This window comes from Syngnathus floridae, chromosome 1 (genome assembly GCF_059516105.1).
Source record: "Syngnathus floridae isolate MCC-2025c chromosome 1, RoL_Sflo_1.0, whole genome shotgun sequence".
In the NCBI taxonomy this organism is placed as follows: domain Eukaryota; kingdom Metazoa; phylum Chordata; class Actinopteri; order Syngnathiformes; family Syngnathidae; genus Syngnathus; species Syngnathus floridae.
The window spans coordinates 1,885,564-1,912,742 of NC_142413.1; the positions used below are offsets into that span (position 1 = coordinate 1,885,564).

Genomic DNA, 27,179 nt, shown 5'->3' on the forward strand with positions numbered 1-27,179 from the left:
GCACATACATGCTGTCGTAGGCGGTGCTTGCCTGGGTTGCTGTCTGTGGGCTGTATTCGGTTCTCATCAGAACTTTGAGGTCGTCATGAAGTCCGCGTTGTTTCTGTGCCGTTGGGCTCCGCTCGCGGCGGCCATTGTGCTGTGCGTACGGGCGGCTCGGGAGTGCGGACCGTGCGAGCCAGCCCAATGTGCGCCTCTGCCGGCTACGGGATGCGCCGTCGGTTCGGTCATGGACGCGTGCGGCTGTTGCACGTTGTGTCTGGCTGCGGAGGGTGAGCGCTGCGCAGGCGGCAGAGGTGGCACGCCACGCTGCGGCGCCGGCATGGAGTGCGTGCGCGGCGACAAGAAGAACAAAGTGGGGGTGTGCGTGTGCAAAAGCCAAGATGAAGTGTGCGGCAGCAACGGTGTCACGTACGCGCACGTTTGTGCGCTCAAGAGCGCCGACGCGCAAGCGCAGCGAGAAGGACGGCCGCAAGTCGCCGTGCTCAACAAAGGGCGATGCGCCGCAGGTGAGGATACTTCAACTCCTGCTCAGTAAATAGCAACTAACATGGAAAACGTTTGCTTCAATAGCATCAAAAACAAAGAAACATTTCATTTTCTTGCTGTTGTTAATGCTAAGTGAATAGTTTTGGGGAAAAAAAATCATGGTCATGCTACAAGGGCGGGGTTGGGATGGCTAACCCAGGTCGACCAGGGGGGAAAAAAAAATCTGTCGGAACAAAGATGTCTACCTCAAAATGGTAATTATGTGTGGCCACATCAAATTAATCAACAAGGCAATCAACTCCAAAAAGATCAATTTGTGACAACCCAACAAGCCACATTCTGGTATGTATGCAAACATTTCGGCTGAAGTGATTAAGCCCCACAAAATCTAGTTAAGGTGACAGCTTCACCAAACAACATGTTTGTGGTGGTCACGCTACACTACACTCTCCCACAGTTGAAGAAGACCAAACACAGATTTTTTTGTTTTATCTGACACGTTTGCTCATGCAAAGCTAGCAACTAGTTTGAGCGTGCACATGCTCACAGTTGACATAGTGGCTTTATCATCCTGATCCACTCGCCTCTGGCCCAAACACGGAATTCCTGAGCCAGCCAGCCAGCCAGCCAGCCAACCCAAACAGAATTCCTCTTCTTGTCTCGGCAGCTCCCGTCATTGTTACCCCTCCCGCTCGCGTCTTTAACGTGAGCGGCGCCCAGGTTTTCCTCAGCTGCGAGGCCATTGGCGTGCCCACACCCGTGCTAACTTGGAGGAAGGTAGGACAAAAAAAAAAGAATCTAGCAGCACTAACCATGAAGACGATGACGAGGCCGTTCTCCCGCAGGTGATTGGTGGCAGGAAGAGGTTTTCCCTCCTTCCTGGGGACAGGGACAACCTGGCCGTCCAGACCAGAGGAGGCCCAGAGAAACATCAAGTGACAGGCTGGGTTCTGGTCAGTAGCAGCGAGTGAACACGGACCATCTGCAGCCCTTAGAAAAAAAACAACTCCTCATATTTGTTATCACATTCCTCCCTTTTCAGATCTCTCCGCTGACAAAAAACGAAGCGGGCACCTACGAGTGTCACGCCGCCAACGCCAAAGGCGACGCCTCGGCCATTGGTGAAATTCGCCTGGTGGATGATATCCGTGACGTCAAGGTGGAGGCCATTGGGGATGTCATGATCAAAGAAGGTAAGCGCCCATTGGCTTCCTGCGCTTCAAAATAAAAACCTCCCGTCGTCGTGGAAACAGCATCCCACCTTAGATATTGCTAACGATGTCATTTCCCGTCAGCGACGATGGAGGAAGAACTGTGAGGCGCCGATTGGCCGCCGCGGGAAACCCGTATTGGACCTTTGCTCATGCTGACCTTTCACCTTGACATATCCCAAGCATGCTTTTCTCTGTCGCTTCGGTTTTAATGGTAGAAAATAGTTGGTGCTCACAAAAAGTATCTTAAGTGCGAGATGTGAATAAAGCTCACCTGCAGCGTGTCATTGTGTGATCACGTCACTTTTATTGTGTACAAAACAAAGATCAATCAAAACATCTCGGGGGGTGGGGCTGATACGCTCGGGCTACGCCGTCATCATCCGGGGAGCGATGCTCATTGACATCAACTCCTGGAAGAGAAGCTTGCACGCGTACGGCATACGCACCAATGAGATCTGAAAAGAACACATCATGCATCATCAAAAAGGGTTTGAGGCCTATTCTGCTATGTTGGACAGAAAAGTATTTAAAAAAAAAAAAAAAATCTTAATACAACAACAGCGACTAAAATGTGAATTGCAGGCAAAACATTTGACATGTTTGGCGTAAGGATGACTGCAGTTATTAAACTCTGTGCCTCCCTCTAGTGGATAAAAAGCGCAAGTACATTCTGAACAATTGAAACACGGAGCAGCGCTTACTGCTTCTTCGGAAACTACGAACAATATGGTGATAGTGTTACAACAGCAAAATCGTGAAAGTGTGGCTTTCACGGTACCTGCGTCTTGTTGCGGCAGCCACGACACTCGTACGTGTGAGTGCGTGTGTTGGCGATGGCCATGAGTCCGCACAGGTTGCACACGTGCACCTGGTAGGGATCGGACGCCTCGAAGAGACGCTCGCGAAGGAACTGAGCGGCGCCGTGAGCGATCTGGCAGTCACGCTCCATCTCGCCAAAACGAAGGCCGCCGTCACTGAAAATCACCCACACGGGTGAGGCGGGCGACAAGACAAAACATTTTCTCTTCTTTCAGGTGGAATGATGCAAAAATTGTTTTCAATTCCACAATTTGACTGGCGTGAGAAGAAAGCACTATCCACAAGTCTCACCGCGATCGTCCCTCCATGGGCTGCCTGTTGAGGATCTGCACGGGTCCGCGAGCCCTGGAGTGGATCTTGTCGTCCACCATGTGCTTGAGCCGCTGGTAGTACGTTGGCCCGATGAAGATCTGCGACGTCAGCTTGCGGCCCGTGAAGCCGTTGTACAGAACCTGAACACGGCCGCCCGTCAATGAAGTCAAAGGAGAGGCGGCGGCGGCGGCGGGCAACAGGAAGCGGCGCTCACCTCATTTCCCCTCAGGTGGTAGCCGTACTCCGAGAGCAGGTTGGAGACCTTCTGCACGTTGACGGCGTCGTTGAAGGGCGTGGCGTCGCCGATCTCGCCTTTGTTGGCCGAAACCTGCAGGGGGAGGGGGAGGAAGCGGCAAGCGGTGCCACCATGATGCTCACTGGAGGCAGCGGGACATGTCGGAGGAACGCGGGGCCAAAGTACGACACTCACCTTGCCCTGCAGGCACTCGATAAGATGGCCGACAGTCATTCTGGACGGGATGGCGTGCGGGTTGATGATGATGTCAGGCGTGATGCCCTCACATGTGAACGGCATGTCCTGCCAAAGAAAAGCAGCGTGACGAGGACGCCAGCTCACCGCCCGGCGTCTCCCACCCGCCGGCCGCCCCTTTACCTCCTGCCGGTACTGGATTCCGCAGGTTCCTTTCTGTCCGTGCCTGCTGGCAAACTTGTCTCCAATTTGAGGGATCCTCACCGAACGGACCTGCCGTCACAAAAGACGCGCCGGACGTCAGGTGGCGCTTTTGGGCCATGGCGCGGCGTCAGCGCGGTGGGAGTTACCCGTATTTTGCAGAACTTGTAGCCCTCCTGGTTGAGCGTGACCATGACCTGGTCCACGATGCCGGTCTCGCTGGTGCGGAGGAAGGTGCTGCAGTCGCGCTTGGTGTAGCGTCGGTTGGTGCTATCCAGCTCGTCGTCGTTGTCGGGCAGCGTCACCGTCTTGCCGATGATCACGTCCTCGCCCGACACGCGCACGCCCGGGGCGATCAACCCGTCGTCGTCCAGTTTGTCGTAGATGGCGTGGCGCATCCCTGTGGACCGTGATGCATTACATTCACGGGCCACATGACAAAACTGTGTCGGAGAAAAGTGGCGGCGGCGAGTCAGCGCTCACCCTGGCAGGTCTCCCTGGTGGGCTTCTCGAAGACCTCCTCCTGGTCGAAGCCCTTCTTGGACTCCTGCTCCTTGTAGGAGCGATAAAAGACGGACCTGAAGAAGCCTCGGTCCACAGCTGAGCGATTCATGATGACCGAGTCCTCCTGGTTGTAACCCGTGTATGAGGCGATGGCCACGATGGAGTTGATGCCTAGCGACGGTGAGCGGCTGTTAGCGTGTACGGCCATGGCGAAGGCGGGCGGGCGGGCGTGCGTACCTGCCGGCAGCTCTCTGAAGCGCAGGTACTCCATGGAGCGTGTGGTGACCAGCGGCTTCTGAGGGTAGTACAGGACGTGCGCCAGCGTGTCCATGCGAACGTGAAAGTTGGTGATGTAGACGCCCATGGCCTGCTTGCCCATAGCCGACTGGTACGTGTTCCTGGGGGACTGAACACACACACAAAAAAAAAAGTAAATCCCACACGCTGAGAAATTCTCTATTCTCTCTGTGAGCCGACCCAGACCCACCTGGTTGTGATCAGGGAAGGGGATGATGGAGGCGCACACCCCCAGGATCATGGAAGGGTGGATCTCACAGTGGGTGTAGGTGGAGCAGTAGGCCACGCCTTTCTCCTGAAGGTCATCGGGGGTCATGGCCAGCATCACCGTCTCCTCCTCTAGCGTGTCAATGTACTCCACCACGCCGCTTGCCACCAAATCCTGCCAGCTGAACGCCAGCCAGAGCAAGATGAAGCCTCAAGTCGTTTACCATCGTTTAAATGATATGAAAATGAGCCCGTGTGCGGGATGTCAAATTGCCCCGCCCCCTTTCCCGTCACCTGTAGTTGTTGTACTCTCTCTCCTTGAGCTGGTCAATGTGGCGTCTCTTGAGCAAGAGTTTCTGCTTCTCGACAATCAGAAGCGGTCTGCAGATGCGCCCGGCGTCCGTGTAGATCCTGATCTCGCGCTCTCGGATGTCTCGGATCATAGACACCTGCGAGAGGAAAGGCGGACGAAAGCGTGAATGGCGAGGAGCGAATCGGCAAAGGATAAGCGGCCTCCCGCCATGCCAGCGACCCACCTCGGACACAATGATGTCCATCTGGCGCCGAAGCTTCCGCAGCGTGTTCATCAGCTGCTCCGGATCCTTGTGGATTCCGACCCAGCAGCCGTTCACGAAGATCTTGGTGGCACTGCCGTGTCAATGGTGTCATTAACATGTCACAAACTGTGGTGTCAAGATAAGCTGACAAAAATGACTCAAGCAGATATAGCGTGTGTGTGTGTGTGTGTGAGTGTGTGTGTGCGTGTGAGACTGACTCAGCAATGGCGGCAGGTGAGATCTCTTCCAGGTTCTCCATGCTCCACTCCTCTAAGAACTCCAGGATGGGAGAAGGTTGCGATCCCACCGAGATGTAAGCCATCAGGGCCAGGTTCTTGACCAGGCCCACAGCGTGACCCTGAGGAGCACACAGAATCCGTCAATTGAGTCAGTCTGGCGGCAAAGGTTCGACGTGGTGGCGAGGAGCGCCGACCTCGGGGGTCTCGGCGGGGCACACCATCCCCCACAGCGTGTTGTGCAGCTGTCTGGGCTTGGCCAGTTTGCCATCGCGCCCGATGGGGGAGTTGACGCGGCGCAGGTGAGACAGGGTGGAGGCGAAGGTGAGACGGTTCAGCACCTGTCGAGTGACAAAAGCGGCCGCTTGATCAGGCCTGAAGGAAAAGAATGCTATTGCAGGCGCGTGACGGACCCACCTGGGACACGCCGGCCCGGGCTTGGTGGGCCTTCTTGACGTCGCCCCAGTTGCCGGTAGCCAGCGAGTACTTGAGTCCGTCCGAGATGATCCTGGTCTTGATGGCCAGTTCCAGGTTGAAGTCTTTGCCTCTGTCGATGAACTTCTGTGCGTAGATGCGGATCTCCTTCAGCAGGTTCTTAAACATCCTGACGCGAGACGGGAAGCTCAAGCGCGGGCCGACAACGGACAACGCGGACCAGGCGGCGAGACCGACCCTCGGAAGAGGAAGGCCAGGAGGGGCCCGGCCAGGTCCAGCCTCTTGTTGCCGTAGTGATCTCTGTCGTCCAGCTCTCGTCTGCCCAGAGCAGCGAGCAGTAGCCTGTGGACCATGTACCTGAACACGAGGCACAAAGCGAAAGAAACCCAGTCGTGAAAAAGGTCATCATCATCTCGAGGGAGGTGATTATTCGCGCTTTTGCTTTGCTCACCCGAGGAAGTAAGCCTTCTTGGTTTCGCAGAAGTCGCTGACGCCGACGTGCGGCAGCATTTCCTTCTGCAGGACTTCCTTGGCATACTTGATCCTGCGCTCTTTGGTGACCCCCGGTTTGGCTCCCCTGGACCCGATAAAGTTCAAGGCCACGTTTTGCTCTTGGATGACAAAGGCTTCGTCCAGCGATGGCTTGACCTGAGCGAGCGCAACCACGTGAGTCACGAGACGGCGCCGTGCGGAACGCCCGGAAGGCGGTACGCACCATCTCCATCATCTCGGGGTCGTCAAAGTCGTAGATGATGTGCTCCAGGATGTCACGGTCCGACACGAAGCCCAGCGCTCGGAACACGATGATGATGGGGACTTCCTGGCGAATGTACGGTAGCGTGGACACGATCCTCTGGCCGATGGCGCTCTTCTTTACGCCCTGAGACACAAAAACGCATCGTCTGTGGCTTGTAGGCGATCGCTTACGCTGCCTGAAAAGTTTCATGGCAACCAATCGTAAAAATCAAATGTCAGTGAGTCTCTTTTCCACATTCGAGGGGCGTGGGAAACAAGGGGGTTTGCTTTTGACCGACCTGTCCTCCTCGCGCCATCATGCTGACCCAGATGGTGCTGGTGGGACGCGAGGAGTTCTCCAAGCAGGAGCGGCACTCGCCCGTGAAGGCGTACTTGGAGTCCTTCTTGGCGAACACGTACACCGTGTTGGTGGCCATCTTCTCCTGGGCGATCAGCACCTGAGCACGAGCACACGTCAATTCGTTGAGCGCCTTCACCATTTGGAGTTGTCATTGGAAGGACACAAAATGACAGAAAAATGTCTTCAATGAGAAACACAAAAAAAATATATTCCTCTTAAAGAAAAAAAAAAAAAGTTTTAACAAGTAGCGCATGGGAACATTTTAGAGGGGCCGCAACTCGCCCAGGCACCTTTTCGGAGCCGTTGATGATGAAGTAGCCGCCGGGGTCCAGCGGGCATTCGTTGAGCTCGCACAGGTCACGATCAGTCAGGCCGCTGAGCAAGCAGTAGGTGGAACGCAGCATGATGGGAATCTTCCCGATGAAGGTCTTCTGGTGCTGCGTCTGAAGCTGATCCTCGCCCTCCTTGATGATGGTCTTGGTGATGTCCACGTACAGCGGGGCCGAGTATCTGGGGAAGGGAGGGGGTGGGGTTCTGAGCGGCCGGTGGAGGAGAAAGCACAGCGGCGGCGGAGAACCTACGTGAGGTTTCGCAGTCGGGCCTCGTTTGGCATCATGGGGGAGGGGGCGCCGTCTCGCTCCCAGTGGGTGGGCTTGGACAAGTAGATCTGCTCAAACTTCAGCAGGTAACGCGGCTGCAACGCACCACAAGTCACAGTTAAGCCTGCCATGTCATGAAACCAGATGCCCCAACTGGCAATCTTTTTTTTTTTTTTTTTTTAGAATATATCGAGCTCCACTTGGCTGCTGACAGAACAACTTACAGGCTCCTCCACCTCTCCAGAGGTGTGCTGGGCTTCGGCCTGAAGGTCGATGGGTGGCGCGTCTTCCACGATCCTCTGGACCGACATCTGGATGAACTCGTCAAAAGAATCCAGCTGCTGCCGAACCAAACCCTTCTCGTCAAAATAGGAGCTGAAATCAGATGATACGCATGCATCCACACAGTTTAGAGGACAATGCAAGCTATGGGAGTTCCCACAACAGCCAACAAAACCTTGACTACCTGATGACGATCCAGCAGGCTTCCTGCCACAGATCCGGCGTGATTTCGTCGTCGTCCTCATCATACTGGTTATCTGTGCACACACACCAAGTGGAATAGGAGAGTGAGGAGCTGGACTTGCTTGACAGATGACCAGGTTTAACCAAACACCACCTTCAGTCTCCAACTCATAGTCGTATTGTGATCTACTTGAAACCGACACGGTGAATAGGAACATTTCACTTCTTCTTTGACTGCACTTGATTGTCTTTGATTGATTTTAAAACTCATTTTGTAAAGTTTACACATTCAAGTCATTCAAAGCGTTAACCCGGCGTTGGTTCACCTGCCTGCTTGGGAAGATGCTGATACTAATTTAGCTAAAGCGGTTAGCGGCGGCGACGCTATTGTGTTGATTGTCAAGAGGCTAACGTTAGCTTTTTAGTTAAAACGCGTGCGACCCGATCAAATGTTCAAGTTGAAGAGCTCACCTTCGTCCTGGTCGTACATTGGAAGTCTCAACTCAGGAAAAAGAGGACCAAATCGAGATTTGATATAGACGACAACGCCACCGCGCGCTTCTTCTTCTTCTTCTGCCTCAGTTCTCTTCTTCTCCAGGGGAGCTGCTGCTCAAAATGAGAAATTATGCGACACCGCCATCTTTGGACAGAATATGAACTGCACCTGCATTTTTTTTCTCCTACTACTTCTACAGGTGCAGGCAGGAGTCGCCCCAGTTAACTCCCCCTGAATTATATTTAATATTCTAGAATATCTTTGTAGAACGGTAGCACAATTTCACAATGTATTTCAGGAAATATTCTACAGCCAGTTAAGACTGTTGATTTATTCGGAATGAGCAGCAGCAGTTTGATGCTCTTTTGAGGGAGTCCAGTCAGACCATGCGAATGCTTATGTATGTTTTCCATGTAGCTCCACTGTTTTCAAAATGATGGGTTTTTTTTTTGTTCTTTTTCTCCGTGTCTCTCTGAGAGCATCTCAGTTGAGAGCATCTGGTTTGGGAATACTGAAGGACTTTTTGTTGTCGCTAACGAATCCAACTGGATGTGACGCCTTCACAAATGCGATCCTCCAAAGATCAGACCGATGTCTTCCCATGATGTTTACTGCGGTTGGAGTGGTTTGTTCCAAATACCGCTGTTCCGTGGATTTGTTTGATTTGAATATTTTCAGTAACAGTTTGATGTTTGAAAAGATCTTTTTTTTTTTAAGAGAAAAACACAACACTGACGTAATTTCAAACATTTTCTTTTTTAAAAAAATCAACAACACTTTGATTGGCAGTCTAACAAAGATAAATAAAATAAACGACTCTGATTTGAAATGATTTGGAATCTTCGACATCGTTCCGTGGCGGCCGCACGCTGGCACCGCTTCAAGTTTTTTTCTTCCGTCGTTCGGCGAGGCCAAGCCCACCCACCGCCGGCGGCGGAAATAAATTTGCATTGCGTGGCGACGAGCGTCCGCTTAGCCCGTCACGTGGACGGGTATCAAATAGCAAGTCACGTGATCCCTCTCCTGATGCGGTCACATGATGCTCTCTTTGCTGGGGTCCGCATGAGAAAGGTCCACGCGAACTGCGTTTCCGCCCCGGCGCCGCTTCGTTGAGGAAGAGGACGAGGGAGCGTCTTTCAAGTGATAGTCGTCGCTTTGGTCCTTCGCGAAGTTCACAAACACCTAACACGCAAAAACCGTTAGCACATCATGTCATGCCCTTTGTGTGTGTGTGTGTGTGTGTACCTGGTCGAGTGTAGTCTGCGTGACGGAGTAGTCTTCAATCTTGAGCGTGTGTTTGTTGTTGGCGAGGGTGAAGAAGATGTGCGTGAGCGAGCATCGTGACGACGGCAGCTGGTATTGGAGCATGTTTCGGTGTTTCTCCTTCAGCGTGCTTCCGCTCAGCTCGCTCTCGATGAACTTCATGACGGGAACGAGATCGGGGTCGGGCCCGGCCACGCGCAGGATGATGGTGTAGCCGTCGCCGAACCTGCACCGACACTCATGTTTAGCCAATCCTCCAGGGACAGTCTAAATATTCTTTAATGCCCACCGAATCCAATATGAGCTGGTGATTGTTTGAATATCTTCAGAGGTTGACGTGGGCAAAAGTGAAGATGTGTATGTGGCCATCTTGGTGTGTGCGTGCGTGCCGTCGTACCTGTTCTTCAAATGTTGCACGCTGCCGAGACATTTGAACCTGCCGTTCACCATGATGGCCATGCGGGTGCACAATGCTTCACACTCCTCCATGCTGACACACACACACACGCACACACACGCAGGGTATTACAAATAGGGCTAGAAACAGGAGGACGAGGAACGACTTGACGGACGAGTGGACGATGATACGAAGGATAGCGGCAGGCACCTGTGCGAGGTGAGCACCACGGAGCGTCCCTCCTTGATGACGCCGAGGATGCAGTTCCAGAGGGCTCGTCGAGCTTTGGGGTCCATCCCCGTGGTCGGCTCGTCCTGTTACCACAGCGACAGCCAGGGTTAGCTCCGCCCACAGGTGCAACAGGAAGCAAAGACAGAAGGCCGCGAGGACCAGGACAAGTGGCATCCTCGCCGCGGCAATTCAAATGCGTCTGTAAGCTCCTCCGTGTTGCCTAACCCAAAGCTTCCCACTGATTGGCCCGGCGGGCTGCTAAGTCTCTTGCGTAACCTAAAAAAAATCTGATTAGCAACTTCTTGTGGATTCATTGATCACGAGTTAATCAACAACAGCAATGGAGCCACACACGTAAACGACCTCGCATTAGCAATCGCCTCCAAATATAGGCAAGCTTGAAGCAGGACTTTGTGGAAGAAAATTTTTTTTTGAACACACTAAGGTACAACCAAAAAATCTCAGTGCTCTCCATTTCAGCAGGCCTTCAACTTCTAAATGTTCCTCTACCAGCAGATCAAAATTTCATCCAGTTTACAAAGCTCATCTGTCAGCCATTGGAAAGACAAAGGGACTCAAAGGGGATCCCTGATGCACTCCCAGCTGCCTTCATTCATGTCCTGTACTATCCCAACATACTTCAAAGCTGCTAACGTAGTAGCTAAGGTTAGCTTGATGCATCTCCCCGCACTGCCTCACTCACCAGGAAGACGACGGGCGGTGCTCCGATGAGCGCCATGGCGGTAGAAAGTTTGCGCAAATTGCCACCGCTGTAACTTCCTGCGGCTTTGTCGGCGTACTTGAGCAGGCCCAACCTCCTGATGCCCCACTCGGCCACCTGTGGATCACACCCTCATGGTCACCATCCTCTCCGAACTCAAATGTCTCAGGAGGACGCCTGGCAGGCCCGTCACTCACGTCGCAGACTTCCTTGCCGGGAACCCCTCTGAGGATGGCGTACAGCTCCAGATGTTCTCTTCCTGTCAGCAGTTCGTTGATGGCATCAAACTGGGGGCAGTAGCCCATGTTCTGGTGGACCTGATCCAGCTCCCGTAGGATACTAACGGGCAGTTAGCTTGTTAGTATGACAGCGCGGGACCTTAACAAGTACCGTAAACTTTGACCTCACCTCTTTCCAGCCAGGAAGGCCTCCCCGCTGGTTACCATGGTGTCGCCCGTCAGCATTTTGAAAGTCGTTGTCTTTCCGGCTCCATTCACGCCCAGCAGACCGAAGCACTGACCAAACATACACACTTAACCATCGCTTGTGCGTGTGTGTGTGTGTGTGTACGAAACAAACCTCGCCGGGAGGAATTCCAACACAAAGTCGATCGACCGCCGGCTTCTGTTTCCTTTTGAACACCTGCAGGGCGGAAAGGAGCAAGTGAGGACAACCACAACTTTATTGAAACATCACTGCTGCACACAAACACACACAAACGGAGGGAGGATAACCTTGGTGAGTTGTCGGAGCTCCAGGATGTGTCCTTGTCCGAGTCCATGTACGATGCGCTGTCTCTCCCGAGCCACGTCTTCGTCCTCCTCTCCCAGAACTCCCAGTTTGGTCATGTGACTCACTGGCCTGATATGAAATTGTGTGAGCGAGCTAGTGTGTGCGTGCGTGCGTGTGTGCATTTCACCTGGGTTTGACACAGAATCTGTATTGTATGAGGACGGTGATGATGAAGAAGACGACGCCCTCCACCGCCATGGCGAACAAATTCTTTCCCACCATGTCCCATTCCAGAGGTGAACGCAACCTGTTCTCTCCTGACACACACACACACACACACAACCCGTCACATTCTGCACTGATGTCACACTGGCGTGTGCACGGGTTACCGAATCTCTGCAGTGCGTCGGCCATGGCCTGGTTTTTCACCATGTCGATGAGGCCTCGCCCCAAACAGAAGTGAGGGAAGATGAGCAGGACGTTCTTCAGGATGTCGTTGATGCCTCCGATCTCCTGTGGCCGCGTCGGCACGTTAGCACGCTAGCAACATGGCGGCGGTTGGCGAATGTACGCTCGCTCACATGATCCCCAAAGAGCTCCATGACGAAGGTGGAGATGCTGCCGTTGATGCCGATGAGGATGTTGACGCTGGTGAGGACCACGTAGGCCGTGCTGGGGATGCTGAAGAGGAACGACGCCGGGTACATCAGCGGCGTGATGGACCACCTGAACACACGTGACACCTGCGTCACCGCACGTGCACAACCGCATGAAGTCGTGCGCACGTGTGTGTCGTGTGTGCGTGTACCCGTAGAGCAGAAGAAGCAGAGCAAGCGCGGGGAGGTTTGTGGAGGAGACGTAAGCTTTTTGTTGGAAACACACGAAGATGAGAACGACCAGCGTTGCCGGGACGATGTAGTTGCACTGCGGGGACGCAACGTGGCTAGTTAGCCGGCGCTAGTTAGCCGGCGCACGGACGGAAGGCCAGACGCAGACGCACCATGTCCCAGATGAAGTTGGTGGTCCAGTAGAGGAGTGGGTGGACGCCGCTGATGAAGTGCATGTGCTTCGCCTTACTCACGCGCTCCTGAATGAGGAAGACCACAAAGCTGGCCGGGACGAAGGACATGGCAAAGATCACGCAGATGGACACCAGCACGTCCACTGAGGTCGTGACCCTGGAGAGCAATCGTACGTTGACGCGTGGGACAAGCCGTGCGTGCGTGCGTGCATGCGTGCCTGCTCGCTCACTCACAGCGCCACCTGGGACAGCTGCTCCTTGGTCAAATTAAGCGGATGGTTGAAGGCTCGGATTCCGAAGCTGCTGGCGTCTTCGCCGGGAGGGAGGTTGGCCCTCAGGATGGCGTTGCTCATCACGTTGATGAAGGAGCCCATGCTGTGCCAGCCTTTGTTGTTGAACCAGATCTGATCCCCCCCCACACGCTCCAATCAATCAAGCAATCCGTCCATTAATCATTCAAGTGTGTGTGTTTTGCTCACCTTGACGTTATTTTTGGTGTCCAAACCGTTGATGAAGCCCGACAAATTGTCAAGAAAGCGATCAGCTGCGCCTCCCTGTTGAGCAACATTCAAAGGTCGGCCTGTCAACGTTCCATCGTCACACCTTCATGATGGCTCGTAAAAATGAGCACTCGTTGGGTTGACCGAGTTGCAACAAAAGGATGAGAGCGTAATAACAAACAAAAATAAAAAATAAATAAATAAACGACTGGAAGAAGACGATTTTTGTCGAGTGATGTCTGACAGCTGTTTTTCGTGGAATCCAAAAGTGACCTCAGTTTTTCTCTATCATGTCAAAATCAGTTTTAATCGACATAAAAAACAAAACCCAATATTTTTTTTTAAATTGTCTCCCAGCGTAACGACTCGGAGGGAAACGAACCTTGGTGAGTTCAAAGATTTTGCGGATGCGCTCGATGGCGTCGTCTACCTCGCCGGCCGGCGGGAGGACCTGAGTGCTCCTGGCACCCAACGAGAAGCCTCCGTACCTATCGGTCGAGGGATCGCTGGGTCAGTATGGATTGAAAACATCGCCGGCGATCACACAAACTCACCTGAACTCGTTGACCCAAACTTTGTTCTTCAAACTGAGGATGACACAAACGCAAAGTTTTGTGTGTGGCTTGTCGTCTGCGCTTGTACTTGCTGTGTGCATCGCGCGCCCGCTACCTCTTGCCGATGATCTGCGCGTACGTTTTGACCAGATAGTCGGAGATGTTCCGCCCCGTCAGGTTCTGCAGTGTGTCGGTGGAACTCAACTTCATCTGAACACAAAGCGCACGTCACTGACTCCGCCCCCGCGAGGGCACGGCGGCGACGTCACGGCTAACCTCGGGCGGGGGCATCCCTCCGGCGCCGGCGGGGCAATCGGGCAACATTTTCTTCTTGCCGTCGCAGCTGCAGGAACAGGCCGGGGACGGGTCTTCCATGGTCCAGTTTCCGGAAGAGAACAGCTGCGTGACGCTGTCGGGGACGTCTGGAACACTCCAGTCGTCGTCCCCCATCGTGCACGGCGCCTCTCTGAGATGGCGGGAAAATGCCAAGACGAATGAGAGGAGCGAAGACGGGAAGAAGAAGACGAGGCGGGGCAGGATCTTACGGAACAGGATGTCCCAACATGCAACGCGTCCCAAGTCCCGGCGGATCCAAAAGGGAAGCCAGCAACTTCTGCATGGTGGCGTCTCCCGGCGCGTCGTCACTGCGAGGGGAGTAACAAACGTCTTTGGCGTCTTTCGTTTTCAGGAGAAGCTCCGAACGTTTTGCCGCAAGTACCTGAAGAAAGTGACCTGGTCTTCGTACATCCAGGGCTGCAGTTCCAAACTGGGATATTTCCCAAAAGGAGGGACGATGAGACTGAAGACGAGCGCGATGCAGACAAAGACGGCGGGGAGGACGATCTGCGAGACACCGGCACGTCACGGACGCCAAGTTCTTGAGGAAAAACCAGCGGCTGACGGGAGCCCACCTGAGCGAAGAATCCTTTGCGGGAGCGCCGGGCGTAAAGGAATCTCTTCCACATGAGCGCCACAAACTGTTGTTTCCTCAGACTCCAGCCGCCCGCTTTGGCCGATCCTTTCCCACCGACGCAATTCAACCTGTCCGTTTCCCGACTCTCTGGAAAGCCACACACCCGTCCGTCTTTGAGCACGCGCGTAAACTTGCGTGTGCGTCCGGGGTCATCAGCGTACCGAAATCGCTGTCGGACCCGTCTTCGTTGTCGCGCTCGTCCGTCAGAGGCCTCAGGCAGCTCTGAGGGTCGCCTCCTCCGAAGGCGTGAGTCCGCCGTCGTCGCCGGACGGGGAGCGTTCCATCTACGCACGCCGAGGAGTCGGCGGTTGAAGCAGCTCGAATACGAAACGCATCAGGCGCGTCGACGACGGGACGTTACCTGAGGGCACGTCCGTGTCCACGCCGTTGTCTTCGGCCACTTTCAGGAAAATCTGGCAGAAGATGAAAATGATGGGATGAGTGCAAAATGGTTCTTTAGACCTTTTGCACTGCACACATAAACGAACGATACACCATCGGAGGAATCATAACCTCTGAAGGACCGGTTGCGGGTTGGAGAACATCTCACCTCCTCCAAGGTGGTGTCGGACACGCCGTAACTGGAGATGTTCAAGTCGCTCAGCTTGTCGTCCATTTCTCGGAAAAGCTCCACGAAGGCTCCGTCCTTGGCGGCCGAGTAAGGCAGGACGAAGGTCAGCTCGTGCCCGAGGTCCTCCACCATGCGGGCGGCGGGGATGTGGCGCAGGATCAGTCCGGTCACCTGGGAGGTGTCAACCGGGGGGAGCGGCGCGTCGCAGACCGACGCTGCCTGACCGTTTTCTAAATCAGGAGACAAAAGCGAAGATGAAGCGTTGTTCTGGAGCAAAGCCAAGAAGGGGGGGTGAAGCGAGGTGCTGCTCACCAATGGTGGTGGCCTCACTCTCCTGCTCGCTGCCCAGTCCGGCGTCACTGCTGCTGACGGAACCGTTCTCGTCCTGTAGCAGAGACAAAGTGAGGCCTGGGAGATTTGATATCTGTGACAATTTATGGATAGAAAGCGTGTGGTGCTACGGGACCTTCTTGGTGAGGGAGACGGTGCTGGATGAGTTCCTGTAGGAGTTGAGCGAGGGTTCGGGGTCTTTCTTGACCAGGGTCAGGTAGTAGCCCGTCCCCAGCTGGTTTTTGAGGTAGAGCGACGAGCCAACGCAGCATAATTTCCCGTGCGAGATGATGGCGATGCGGTCGCCCAGGATGTCGGCCTCGTCCATGTGGTGCGTGGACAGGATGATGGTGCGACCTGAGGGACACACGGGGGAGGGGGGTGTAGTGGCTCTCAAATGACGCCTGGTCATTTTGGACAGCGCCAACAACAAGAAACTCACCCTGGCGGTATTTCAGCAGCAGATCCCAGATGCCTCTTCGAGCGTAAGGATCGACTCCAGCCGTGGGCTCATCCAAGATGACGACCTTTGAACCCCCGACAAAGGCCAAAGCGACAGATAGCTTCCTCTGCATGCCGCCAGAGAGCGTGCTGGTCTTGGATTTGCGCTTGTGCGGCAGGCCCGTGTCGTGGAGGATCTGCTCGATCTCGCCTTTCACCTGCTCCTCCGACAGGCCTTTGAGTCGAGCGTAGAACCAGATGTGCTCTTCCACCGTCAACCTACAGGGGGACGCCAAAACGCACGGAGCTGTCAGCGGCGAGCGTGGAGACGTAGAAAGCGGCCGAGCGCTTACATGCTGAAGAGGACGTTGTGTTGAGGGCAGACGCCCAGACTTTGCCGGATGGCGCTCAGGTCTGTGCGGATGTCTCGGCCCAGAATGTAGGCGGTACCGGAGGTGGGTGGGAACAGACCGGTTAGGATGGACCTGTAACCATAAACAGCTGAGCCGCTCCAACTTCCATTTCCTGAAAAATTCTCTGCAAATCTGGGTTGCGGGTGTCTGACTCACATGGTGGTAGTCTTCCCGGCACCATTGTGTCCCAAGAAGGAGGTGATCTGTCCCTCATAAAAACCCAGAGTCAGTCCGTCCACCGCCAGCTTCTTCCCGTGCCGGTAGACTTTCACCAGATTCTCGATGTAGACGCCGGGCTCAAGATGAGCGGGTTCTTCTTCCATGCACACCGCTGGACGGCAACGCCACAGACGTGCACATTCTCAAGATCACTTTATTTTATTTGTTGAGTATGTTTGTTTGCATTCTCACCACCAGGGTTGCCTCTGTGGTTCAGAGGGATTTTGTTGGACTTGTCCTGGTCTCCAAGCCAGTAGGACTTGGTGAAGGGGAAGTACCACGGCCGAGGAATGCCGTATTGGCCTGCCGCACAAAATCAAGTCACGACGAGAGTCTCATTTGGTGAATGGAAATGATGTTGCCGTAGCAACAAAACCGTTTGCGTTCCTTTCCCACCTGGAAAGACGGCTTCGATGTACCAGGTCAGGAGTCCGTACAGGAAAGAGTCAAAGTACATGATGATGATGGCAGTGCGCAGGCTAAAGTCGTCTTCCTCCAGGGGACTCGCCACCAGGTTCTTCCATTGGATGCCGACGCCCTGCTCTTCAAACAGAGCAAAGTACTCGCAGCCAAACCCGAAGGCCACGGGGGACAGGAGACTCTGCAGGAGTTAGCGAGGCAGACTCGTGATTCCATCTGTGAAGAAGTCACTCCAAATGCATTCTTACCGCAAAGACTTTGGCGGCAAAGCCGATGTGGTCCTGCCAGGCCACGCAAAGTACGTAAGGCAAGTACAGCGTGAAGTAGATGATTCCTCCGCAGGCTGCGGCCAAATTGGCTCGAGCAAATGCCGTACTGATGAGAAAGCACTGCATGATGGTCACCACGGCAAAGGAGGCCAGGAAGAGGAAGACCACACCGGTGTCGCTGTATGGCAGCAAGTTTCCTTTCTGGGAATGGAATCCATGACCGTAAACATTGGCACGCTGACTGCTGCAAAAACAAATCACCGGACCTTGAGCATCAGAACCAGCAGTCCGGCGCTGATGAGCAGTGGAATCAGGCTGCTGATGAACCAACTGAACCACAGGATGCCGTTGTCCAATCCCATGATCCTCATGGTCTCCTTCAGACGCGCCTCCTTCTCGTACACCACGCTCTTCAGGATGATGGAGACGGAGAACATCCAGGCCAGCGTCATGAAGAGCGGCATGGAGCGGCTCATTACACGGAGGAAGCTGAGGGGTTCGGACAACGAGACCCGGTGAGCACACTTTTCGGCGCCCTGCCCGGCGAGCGTCGACCGTTTCGAACGGCGGCACACTGTACATGTCATCCACGTAGCACGGGTAGGGCATCTGCTGGATGTAGACGCCCATTTTCTCCTTGGTGCCCGTCATGGCTCGGACCAGGGCCTGCTCAATGACATCTTGCAGGTAGGAGAACCCTCCCCAAATATAGCGCATGTCCTCAAAGGGGTCAGCACGAGGACCTGGGTCCCAGTACCTGAGAAGAACCAGACCAACCAGAGCGCAGGTCTCATCACACGTTCTACCCGTCGCAGCTCAGGTGTGGCCTTACGCGTCTTTGATCTTATTGGTCCGCTCCACATTGTCGATGTCCATGCGGATTTTGTAGCTGATGTTGGGGGGAAGCTCAGTGGCATTGGCGCCAACGTCTGGGAAGACGATCCCGGCCCAGAACTTCCTGTCCTCCAGCAGAACCATGGACTCGTTGATCATGTGCTCCTCAGTGGGGACGGGCTCCAGTTTGTCCAGATTCACGCACTGAAACGTGTCATCGTCATGTGACGCTGAAGTTACGCATTAGCGTTTGAGCCTTTGCGTGTTTTAAGCTCACCTCCATGAAGCGAGAGATCCCAGTGACGGCCTGGTCCGTCTCATTGAAGACGTCCCTCCAGGTAATGGCGCCGCTCGTGGCTCGCCGCTGGTCGGCGTGCCTGGACAGGAAGTTGGAGACGTCGGCCACCGTCCAGTCGGTGTCGGCCAAGTGAGCGTGGAAGTATCTGGCGGTCACGTTGTTTTTCAGCAGGGACTGCAATCCAAACGCTTATTGGATTCCCATCTCCAGAAAATAAACCGTGTGCCGTTCGTTGAGCCCGAGCGACGGCTTACCCGGATCAGGTTAATCTGTTCACTGTTCTCCAGGAAGTTCCAAACTTTGGGTCTCATCTCTTCCCACATTCCTTCCAAATCCCTGAACACGCCCAGCTCCTGAAATGTCCGGTTCACCTACGAGCGAGCACCGCAAGCAAACGCACGTCGTCGGGACGCATTGGAGGACTGGAAACCGGACTTGGCGTTCTCACCTCGTGGATGACCCGGCGAGTGGCGGGCGTGTCGGGGGTGTAGAGAATCTTCCCCATCAGTAGCGGCTTCACGGCCTCCCAGATCATTCTGGACATGGGATTGGAATCCATGTCCCTCACCAGACTGTTGCAGAAAGGAGCTGTGCGCACACACGAGCAAAAGATGACAAATGCGTCAGTGTATTTTCAAAATGGCGCCTGCAAGTTTTTCCCAAGACGTTGCCACTGGAAGTCAATTTCTGACTAGTCAAGCACTTTGGCGGCCATTTTGGACAGTAACGGAGTGATGCCGATTGGAGAGGAAGCGGCGTGATACGAACAGGACAAGAAGCTTCGTCACGTGGACTTAACAGGAAGCGCAACGAGAAGGTAGGACAGGACAGGAGGCGGTGGCATGAAGACAGAAGCTCGCACTGACTGGAGGAGTTGTCGTAGTGCTGCGCGGCGTCGTCCTCGCTGCTGTTGTGGTTCCCGAAGAGCGCCTTGTAGTTGCTGTCCTCGTACCAGTTGAGGGATTTGATCTGCAAGCCGCCGCCCTCGGGATGGCCGCAGACGATGCGCGACACGGCTTGGTACATGGCGCTGGGCGAGGACGTGGCGTTGCGCGTCAGGAAGATGATCTCTTTCCTCAGATCCATCCAGCTCTTCATGCCGGCCAACTGCGACACACGTAGAAAACTTGAGACTTGTGTCCTTCCCTTCGTTTTTCAGCCTCGACATTTTGCATTTGTGTTATTACTACGGCCAGGCTGTGTTATAGAAAATATAGGCATGCGTCGTATTGTCCGCTGCGGCGCTTCCAGATGTTTCCGCCGACTGTACAAGTCAACGAGGACGAGACAGCTGGTGGCGCGCGCACACCGACCGCGTGTTTGTTGGTTTTGATTCTTTGTTCAGCTGGGACGTCGGGTGTCCCGACTGTGAAGCGGATAAAATGATTTGTCACGTTTTGCTTCGGTCTCACTCTCGCAATCCAACAACCTTTGGTGTGAAACGAAAATCAGGACTACGGACCACAAGACACTCGATCGGACTGAGGATGTGGTGACATCCAGGGAAGTGTCTTACCTCCACAGCCAGGGAGCTGAGACTGTCCAGCAGCTTATTGGTTGCCACGGAAACATCCTGAATGGCTTCAGGGTCTGATCTGACATCCCTCTGTGACACAGACACGCGTGCTTGTCAAAAACAGACATTGGCTGTGTCAAGAGTTTTTATCTAGCAGATCTAGGTGGTGCACATTGAAAATACCTTTGCAGCAATTAAGGAATCAGGAATGAGTGAAAGATTGCAAACACAACTTTTCGTCACTCACAACTCCCTGATCACATTCATTTGTATAAAATTAATTTAAAAATTATTATTTAAGAAGCACACCATGCTTTATAGCACTATGCCTATCCCAACAAGTCACACGGCAAGCTCTCCCACGCTCATGTGCCTTGGACACAAAGTGCTGACTGCTCATAAAGCTCCAAAGCTCGTTTTTTTTGTGTTCCCGTCATTGTTTGGCTAGCCGTAGCACGTTGCTATGGAAATGAGCAATTGAGAAGGCAGTGAGCGAGCACGTGGACCTGGGTTCACACACGTGGACCCGGGTTCACACGCTCGGGCCGCGCCCACTCACTTCCCGTTTCGTAGGAAAGGAAAAGAAAGAACCCTCGGGCTACACAAAAAGACAGTGTTGACAAAAGGAAAAAATGTGTCGCAACACGACTGCAACACGCACCCCCCAGTTGAGTGAGGCGTGTGCGGGTCTTACCAGGATAGGTTTGAGGAAGTCCACGTTGTCCAAGAAGTTGCGCTCGGCGTGGTCAAGCCACACGGTCGGGGCACCGCACACCACTGCCTGCACCATCATGGCGGCTTGGGGGTCCGTGATGTTGACAAACTCGTGCACGCTGCGGCCGCCTGGTCTGTAAGGACAGGCGTCACGCAGGTGGACGCCAAAGCCTTTCAGAAGGACCTGAACACACGCACACGCGCTCGTTACTGGATGGACGGATGGATGGATGGATGGATGGATGGATGGATGGATGGATGGATGGATGGATGGATGGATGGATGGATGGATGGATGGATGGATGGATGGATGGATGGATGGATGGATGGATGGATGGATGGATGGATGGATGGATGGATGGATGGATGGATGGATGGACGGATGGATGGATGGTGTGACGCTGACCTTCTCCAGGTCGACATCAGCCTCCAGGATGTTAGCCACCACAGGCGGAGAGAAGGACACGTTCCTCAACAGGAAGCTGGACAAAGTCTCATCATCTCGCAGGAAGTGTTTTAACTTGAAACCTGAGAAACACACCCACGCACAACCAAGCCACATCAGGTGATGTGTAGCCTGCTTGATGATGTCACAGCCTCAAGTTGTCACTTGTCCGGGGCTCTTGCACAAGCGGTCCACCACCGACCGTTTAGTTTTTTGATAAACTAGGCGAAGGTTGGGTGAGTAGCGATACCAACCACGTAGGATGATTTCAAGGTATGCGTGAAGCTAGTCGATGATATCAGCCACTGATCCTGAAGCCAAAGGAATGGTTACCGTGGTAACCATCTGCCATAACACCTCGCCACCGTAGCGGGTCAACACTACTATGCTAATATCCTGCCGCCCTGGCAACAACAATGTTTGTTGCCAACTTTGAACAAATGAGCAAAAAAGTTTGCCCTCAGAATGCTAACGCCTGATTGGCTCGCCCACTCCAAATATTCATTCTTGAATTCAGAAGTTCTCATTCGGAGAGGTCACCTGAGCGGGCGCGTTCCCGCCACAATGAAAGCAGGTCAGAGCAGGTTGGAAACTCAACCCGTTGAAAGACAAAGCAGCGAATTCCATTTGTTCAACGAGCAAGAGAACAAAAAAAAAAAGGGCAGGACAAAGACAAATGTTCTCCATTCACAAGCACATCAGCCAGCGTGCCAAATGGGCAAACTTCGACAGTTAGCCAGAGTGCAAAGCTTGCACCCATTTTCCTCGGTATGAGGACAAAAAAAGAAATTGCCAATTGCTACATTCCGATGAGCCATTTGATCAGCCATTTGACATTTTTTTAATGGACTTAAGTGGATTGGATGATGGTGTGTTGTGGGCACCTGTTCTGCTGCTCTGAAGCTTTTGGAGGGCTCGCGCGAGCTCCTTGAAGCCCTCCAAGTTTTTGTCATTCTGACTGTACAGAAGAATCTTCTTGGCGTCGGAGAACAGACGAGAGATTCTGCGCGCATAAAACCTGGTCAGGATGCTCAGGCGGGCGAAATGGAGAGCCCAAACGAAGCGTGGCGCCTCACATGGAGTCGTTGAAGTTGCCGACGACGCCCGGCGACTCGCCCGGCGTGGGTCCGCGGAAGCACGGGTTGTTGGCGTTGCAGAGGATGCCCTGAATCCACGGCAAGGTGCCCGCCGACGGCATGGCCTTGTTGGGGAAGTGACCTGCGGACGGCAAATAAGAAGTCAAGCGGAGGGCGTGGCGGGCCTGGCGGGTGCGGCAGGCGCGTGCCGAGCGACCTTGACCCAAAGCCAAGAAAGCCGTTTATGGCGGCTGATTAGAATCAAACGACAACAAGGTGACCTCGGTCGTTTTGACATCTCTAATTTCTTTTCTCTCAAACTTTCTCTCTAACGGTACGCTGACGATAAAACCGAGAGAGACTTTGATTCTCCTCAGCGAAGATGAAAATGGGACGGGATGGCGGCAATTTCTCACAAGGACAAAATGAAGAGCGAGCACGTAGCCGTAGCACGTTTTGCCGCGGGCTCACAATTTTGGAGTGCGGATGGCTTGTCAGCGACAAGTTGCGACAGGTTACAAAGCTACAAGTCGCTGAATCACTGCGTTGCGCATTCCTCAAATCACCACACACACACACACACACACACACACACACACACACACACACACACACACTCACACACACAGACACACACATTATTGAGCATTTAGATGGCCCTGATGATTGCAAGCTGGCACACTGGAGATCACTAGATAGCGATCGTGGCACTTCCCGACTCCCTCCTCACTGTTTTCTCCTTGTTGATGACAATTTTTTTTTCTTTTGATCTTGATTTTTGCCACTTTATTCATATTCTCCACAATTGCCATTCGTATTTTTCATTTTTATTGTATTTGTGCTTACTGGAAAGTTTACATTGCGCAATATCGCCAGATCTTATGAGCCTTGAATCGTCCAATTTTTTTTCTTTTTACATTAACTAGTCAAGTAGACGAAGTGCATGTACAGCGACTTACTTCAGTATTCATATTTCATTATTAGAAATTAAGTTGCGCAAGGAAACGAGGAAGTTCCTCTTTTTCTCTTCTTTTTTGCAGTCAAGTGGCCTACTCAACTCGATAAAAGGAGCAAAGAAGAACGAAAAGCCGACCACCGTCAATCGCATCCGAGGACTCCGACTCGTGGCGGCCGAGACCGAGCCGACCTTCGGCAGGTGACATCACCCGATTATGACGTCCATAAAGACAGATAAAACGTGAAGAAAAAGATAAAAAACACGAGGAGGGACTCACATTGGTGCTGCTCGTACGGCGGGTAGCTAAGGCGTACTCCGATCAGGATGAAGAAGATGAGCAGCGGCCAAACGATCTCAACCAGCAGCTGAAGCTGAAAGGCAAACAAAAAAGACGTCAACAACTTGATATCACCTGCCGTCAGCAAGTTCCACAAGAACGTCTTTTCCTTCCTCGAATGTTTCCGGTCGACTCCTAGCAAACGTGACATTTGTCGTGACGAACGATTGCACTTTACCCGCAGTACTTCATCATTCCCAACTTCCTAATCCTTTCAAAGGGATTTTAGTGGAGCTATACAAGGTGGAGCCTCCAATCCGAGTAAATGCCATTTTAGGCAAAACTTTTTATTTGTTGGAAAATTTGCCACAGTGACAAATTTAGAAAAGGTCAAATGAAGGTGACCTATATTTGGGGTCCATGCTAAAATGCTACCCAAATGTCCAAGACCCCAAAACAAGCCTTGGGAGTCTGATATTGGCCCTTTTCAAAATAATCCCAACTCAAAGCCGCTGTAGTTTTCGTTTCTCTTGAAACTGTCAACGCTGTTCCGCACTGAATGATGATTGGTCCACAAGAGGGCGCTTTGCCGTTAACAAGCTGAGATTACTGCTTCTCACCGTCGAATAATGGTTTTTCTCACGTCCTGGAGTCTTTCTCGACCAAATGCCAGCTCTTAAGCGAGAGGATGACGATGACAAAAACGAGGGCGCGTCTCACCTTCTGCCTACGACGGTACGTCAAGTTCTTCCAGAGCAGCAAGGCCAGCTGCGACCACTGGGACATGGCGACGGCGGCGACCACCTGACGGGAAGGACGCTCAGGAAGGGCGGCGAGCCTCGACGACTCTCCGGGATGCTCCACCGCCAACGCACGTCTCAAAGGGGAAAGGTCAACACAGCGTCAGTCAGTCAGATAGCGAAGGTGCTGATCACGCACACACTATCATCACCCCGGCCACTCACTTTATTAGAAACACCTGATAATCTCCCACTGATCACTAATCAATAACCAGTGTTGACCTGAAAACGCTTCCTAATATTCTGTTCTTCAGGCCAAGCGATTTCCACATCATAAGGAATGTGAATAAACATCAATAAACCACGTTCTTGACTCTTCACATTGGGAAGGTCCAACTTTTGGCCAGCTCACAAAAAACACACTCACGCCAAACATTAATTTGCATATTGATGCGTGTGTCATAGCTTATATGTAGATTGATTAACTTGGGTCTTATGTCTGACTTTTATAAACAAATTATACATGCTCACATGTGTGTTGTAGTACATTGATTAGTGTGTGCATTTGCAATGCTGAGATAAAAGATTGATTACCCATCGACGTAGTTCATGTTAGAAATTGACAGATAGATAGATAGATAGATAGATAGATAGATAGATAGATAGATAGATAGATAGATAGATAGATAGATAGATAGATAGTCACACAGCATAAAATGAAATCGGTCAAAAACAATAATCTTCATTAAAAACGTAATTAGATCAGGAGCAAATCAATCAACAGGTTGTCAATCATTGACAGAATTGATCGGAGCACTTATTTTGTGTTTTTATGAATCTTCAAGGCAATAACGAGATCAGTACACACACACCGCAAAATGATGAGGAGCTGATCGATGGATAGACTGATTGCATGACCATGTCAATCAATTGCATCAACCGAGTCATTGTCATTTTTGTTGTCATTTGTCAACTTTGGGGAACTTTAGCAAATGACGGACTTGCCGAAGCCCACCTGAGGGCAGGCCAAAATACGTCACGAAAAGTTCACTTACCGTCAAGTTGTTCTTCGTCTTGAAGTCGTTGTTGTCTTTGCGGTTGTGGTTGCTTTCGTCGTGGTCGTCGAGCGTTTCTGCGTCGGAGCTCTTTTCGTCCCTGCGGCCAGTGAGTGAGGCGAAGCTCCGCTGAAAAAGTCACGGAATTCCTGAGCGTACCGGTATCCAGCTGCAGAAGTAAGGAAATAAGGTGCTTCCGTTCAAATCTTCAAAATAAAAGTAAAAATCACCCTCCTCCAACTTTTGCTTCACATAAATAGCATTTAAAAAAAGTCCAATTGACAGCAAATCAAGGCACAACACAGAATTTAATGTTGCTATGAGTAGTAAGAAAAGTAGTAAAATACGTACCGACAAAGAACTATAGCTATTACTTTGTAAAATGCATCTTACTCACTTTACTTTCGGTCATACACAACTGATTTCCGGTGTCCTTCAGAATTAGAGTTTTTGCACAAAACAAGTACAATTTTTGCTTGGACTTAGACACGGACGACACGGAACACAGCAACAACAACACTAACAACAACTCCCAGTATTAACTTCTGCACTTTTTGGTACTAACTATTGTTACTTCAATTGCTCAAAGTACTAATACACAAACTACGTGTAACTTTAGACAAAGTGTGGAGATAAGATCGATATGACAAGATAAGATAGCTGGACTAATATGACAGCTTGACATTAGATACAACGGGCACCGATATACTCAGCACGTGACTACTTCACAAATACATGTCATTTGGTACACGCAAGAACTAACTGAACTCAATTCTGTGCAAGAAAAAGTACGTCAATAGCGAGACACTACAGAATATACAGCCAAGAAAAGGACAATAAAAAAAAAAAACACACCAATTTGGGAATTTAATCCTACTTGGAAGAGTCCTTGAATGGATACTTAGAACAAAAAGGACCTTTTTAAAATGTGGAATCTGACTAAATGGTTATGACATATGGAGTCCCTCAAAGGTCCGCTTTTGGGACCTCTTTTTAAATATATGTATAGCCCACTTCTCCCAGTCAGCTGGAGAACAGACTTGAAAGCTCCGCAACTGGTCTCCAACTTACTTTTGGTCTCTGGGCCAATTGAGGAATTGCTAGACTGAGCGATATAAACCACGTCGGGCTCTGACAAGTCCACACTTAATGGAAGCTTGGAGTTCTGCATCGTAATCGATGTATCAAAATTGGTGAGAACTCAAGATTGCATACTTGCATTGGTTTGCTTCTGGGAAAAAAGGGCTCCAGAACATCCCTCGTTTGATTTCTTCAGTCATGCTTTGCTAGTCAAGTTCTAATTTGAAACAGGAGCGCTTCAAGGGTTGAATGCATTGACAATCGACGACTGTGTAGTTGAAGTTCTGTATTGGCCGCAGTCACTGAGAGCGAAGGCCCGAGGCGGATTCACATTCGCATGGTAACAAAATACAAGCTGAAATCGGACTGGACCCAAAACGAAACGTCCTCATACAGCATGAGGACACTGCGTGACTCCTTCAATAGTACTCAGTCCCACGCTACGTACTCTAGTGGAGTGGCCAACCGTGTGCGTGTGCTGACCCCTGTGACGACAGTGTCAAAGTTCATCAAGAGAGCCAGTAGAGGTCGCGCTCGCCAAAGTTTTCGACCATTCATGAATTGGAAGCTGAAAACAAACCACAATCACTTCAACGTATGTTACGACGAACATGATTCATTTTATTAGACATTTACTTCAGTTCCTTCCCATTTACATTTTGAAGATAAAGTGTGCTCATCAAATAAATCAATGAACTGTTTGTCTCATGTGCACACATTCTCTCACACACAAACACACACACAGCCTGGTACAACAGTAAACAAAAGGACAAA

At 52.1% G+C, this 27,179-nt stretch overlaps 3 protein-coding genes across 3 annotated transcripts; 1 reads left to right on the plus strand and 2 right to left on the minus strand.

Moving 5' to 3' along the window:
* The first annotated feature begins 30 nt into the window (after positions 1–30).
* igfbp7 (insulin-like growth factor binding protein 7) lies at positions 31–1,987 on the plus strand. Its single transcript, XM_088369934.1, has 5 exons — positions 31–509; positions 1,157–1,266; positions 1,335–1,442; positions 1,532–1,682; positions 1,785–1,987. Exons 1-5 carry the CDS (start codon positions 86–88, stop codon positions 1,805–1,807), a joined length of 816 nt encoding a protein of 271 aa, XP_088226060.1. The 5' UTR covers positions 31–85; the 3' UTR covers positions 1,808–1,987.
* On the minus strand, positions 1,988–8,489 carry polr2b (RNA polymerase II subunit B). Its single transcript, XM_088369907.1, has 24 exons — positions 8,333–8,489; positions 7,863–7,935; positions 7,621–7,771; positions 7,379–7,491; positions 7,088–7,307; positions 6,736–6,894; positions 6,417–6,581; positions 6,153–6,349; positions 5,939–6,058; positions 5,684–5,870; positions 5,464–5,607; positions 5,249–5,388; positions 5,010–5,121; positions 4,768–4,922; positions 4,457–4,655; positions 4,207–4,375; positions 3,949–4,140; positions 3,615–3,865; positions 3,448–3,537; positions 3,265–3,372; positions 3,049–3,162; positions 2,814–2,974; positions 2,482–2,677; positions 1,988–2,158 (listed from the first exon to the last, which is right to left on the minus strand). Exons 1-24 carry the CDS (start codon positions 8,349–8,351, stop codon positions 2,069–2,071), a joined length of 3,525 nt encoding a protein of 1,174 aa, XP_088226033.1. The 5' UTR covers positions 8,352–8,489; the 3' UTR covers positions 1,988–2,068.
* Positions 8,490–9,094: 605 nt separating this feature from the next.
* Positions 9,095–25,484, minus strand: abca1b (ATP binding cassette subfamily A member 1b). Its single transcript, XM_088371565.1, has 49 exons — positions 25,326–25,484; positions 24,251–24,407; positions 23,531–23,624; positions 22,296–22,437; positions 22,104–22,222; positions 21,181–21,302; positions 20,755–20,958; positions 20,061–20,150; positions 19,411–19,651; positions 18,993–19,132; positions 18,799–18,915; positions 18,524–18,718; positions 18,245–18,450; positions 17,993–18,169; positions 17,679–17,901; positions 17,392–17,613; positions 17,120–17,324; positions 16,916–17,026; positions 16,661–16,835; positions 16,445–16,576; positions 16,093–16,370; positions 15,787–16,007; positions 15,633–15,705; positions 15,300–15,550; positions 15,111–15,162; positions 14,911–15,033; positions 14,688–14,836; positions 14,495–14,619; positions 14,322–14,420; positions 14,053–14,242; positions 13,892–13,986; positions 13,777–13,809; positions 13,605–13,710; positions 13,202–13,276; positions 12,957–13,126; positions 12,702–12,879; positions 12,510–12,625; positions 12,283–12,427; positions 12,091–12,214; positions 11,889–12,018; positions 11,704–11,830; positions 11,549–11,611; positions 11,378–11,484; positions 11,167–11,308; positions 10,952–11,086; positions 10,228–10,331; positions 10,018–10,110; positions 9,603–9,846; positions 9,095–9,539 (listed from the first exon to the last, which is right to left on the minus strand). The coding sequence occupies exons 2-49, from the start codon at positions 24,314–24,316 to the stop codon at positions 9,390–9,392; spliced, it is 6,879 nt and encodes a 2,292-aa protein (XP_088227691.1). The 5' UTR covers positions 24,317–24,407; positions 25,326–25,484; the 3' UTR covers positions 9,095–9,389.
* Between the last annotated feature and the right edge of the window lie 1,695 nt (positions 25,485–27,179).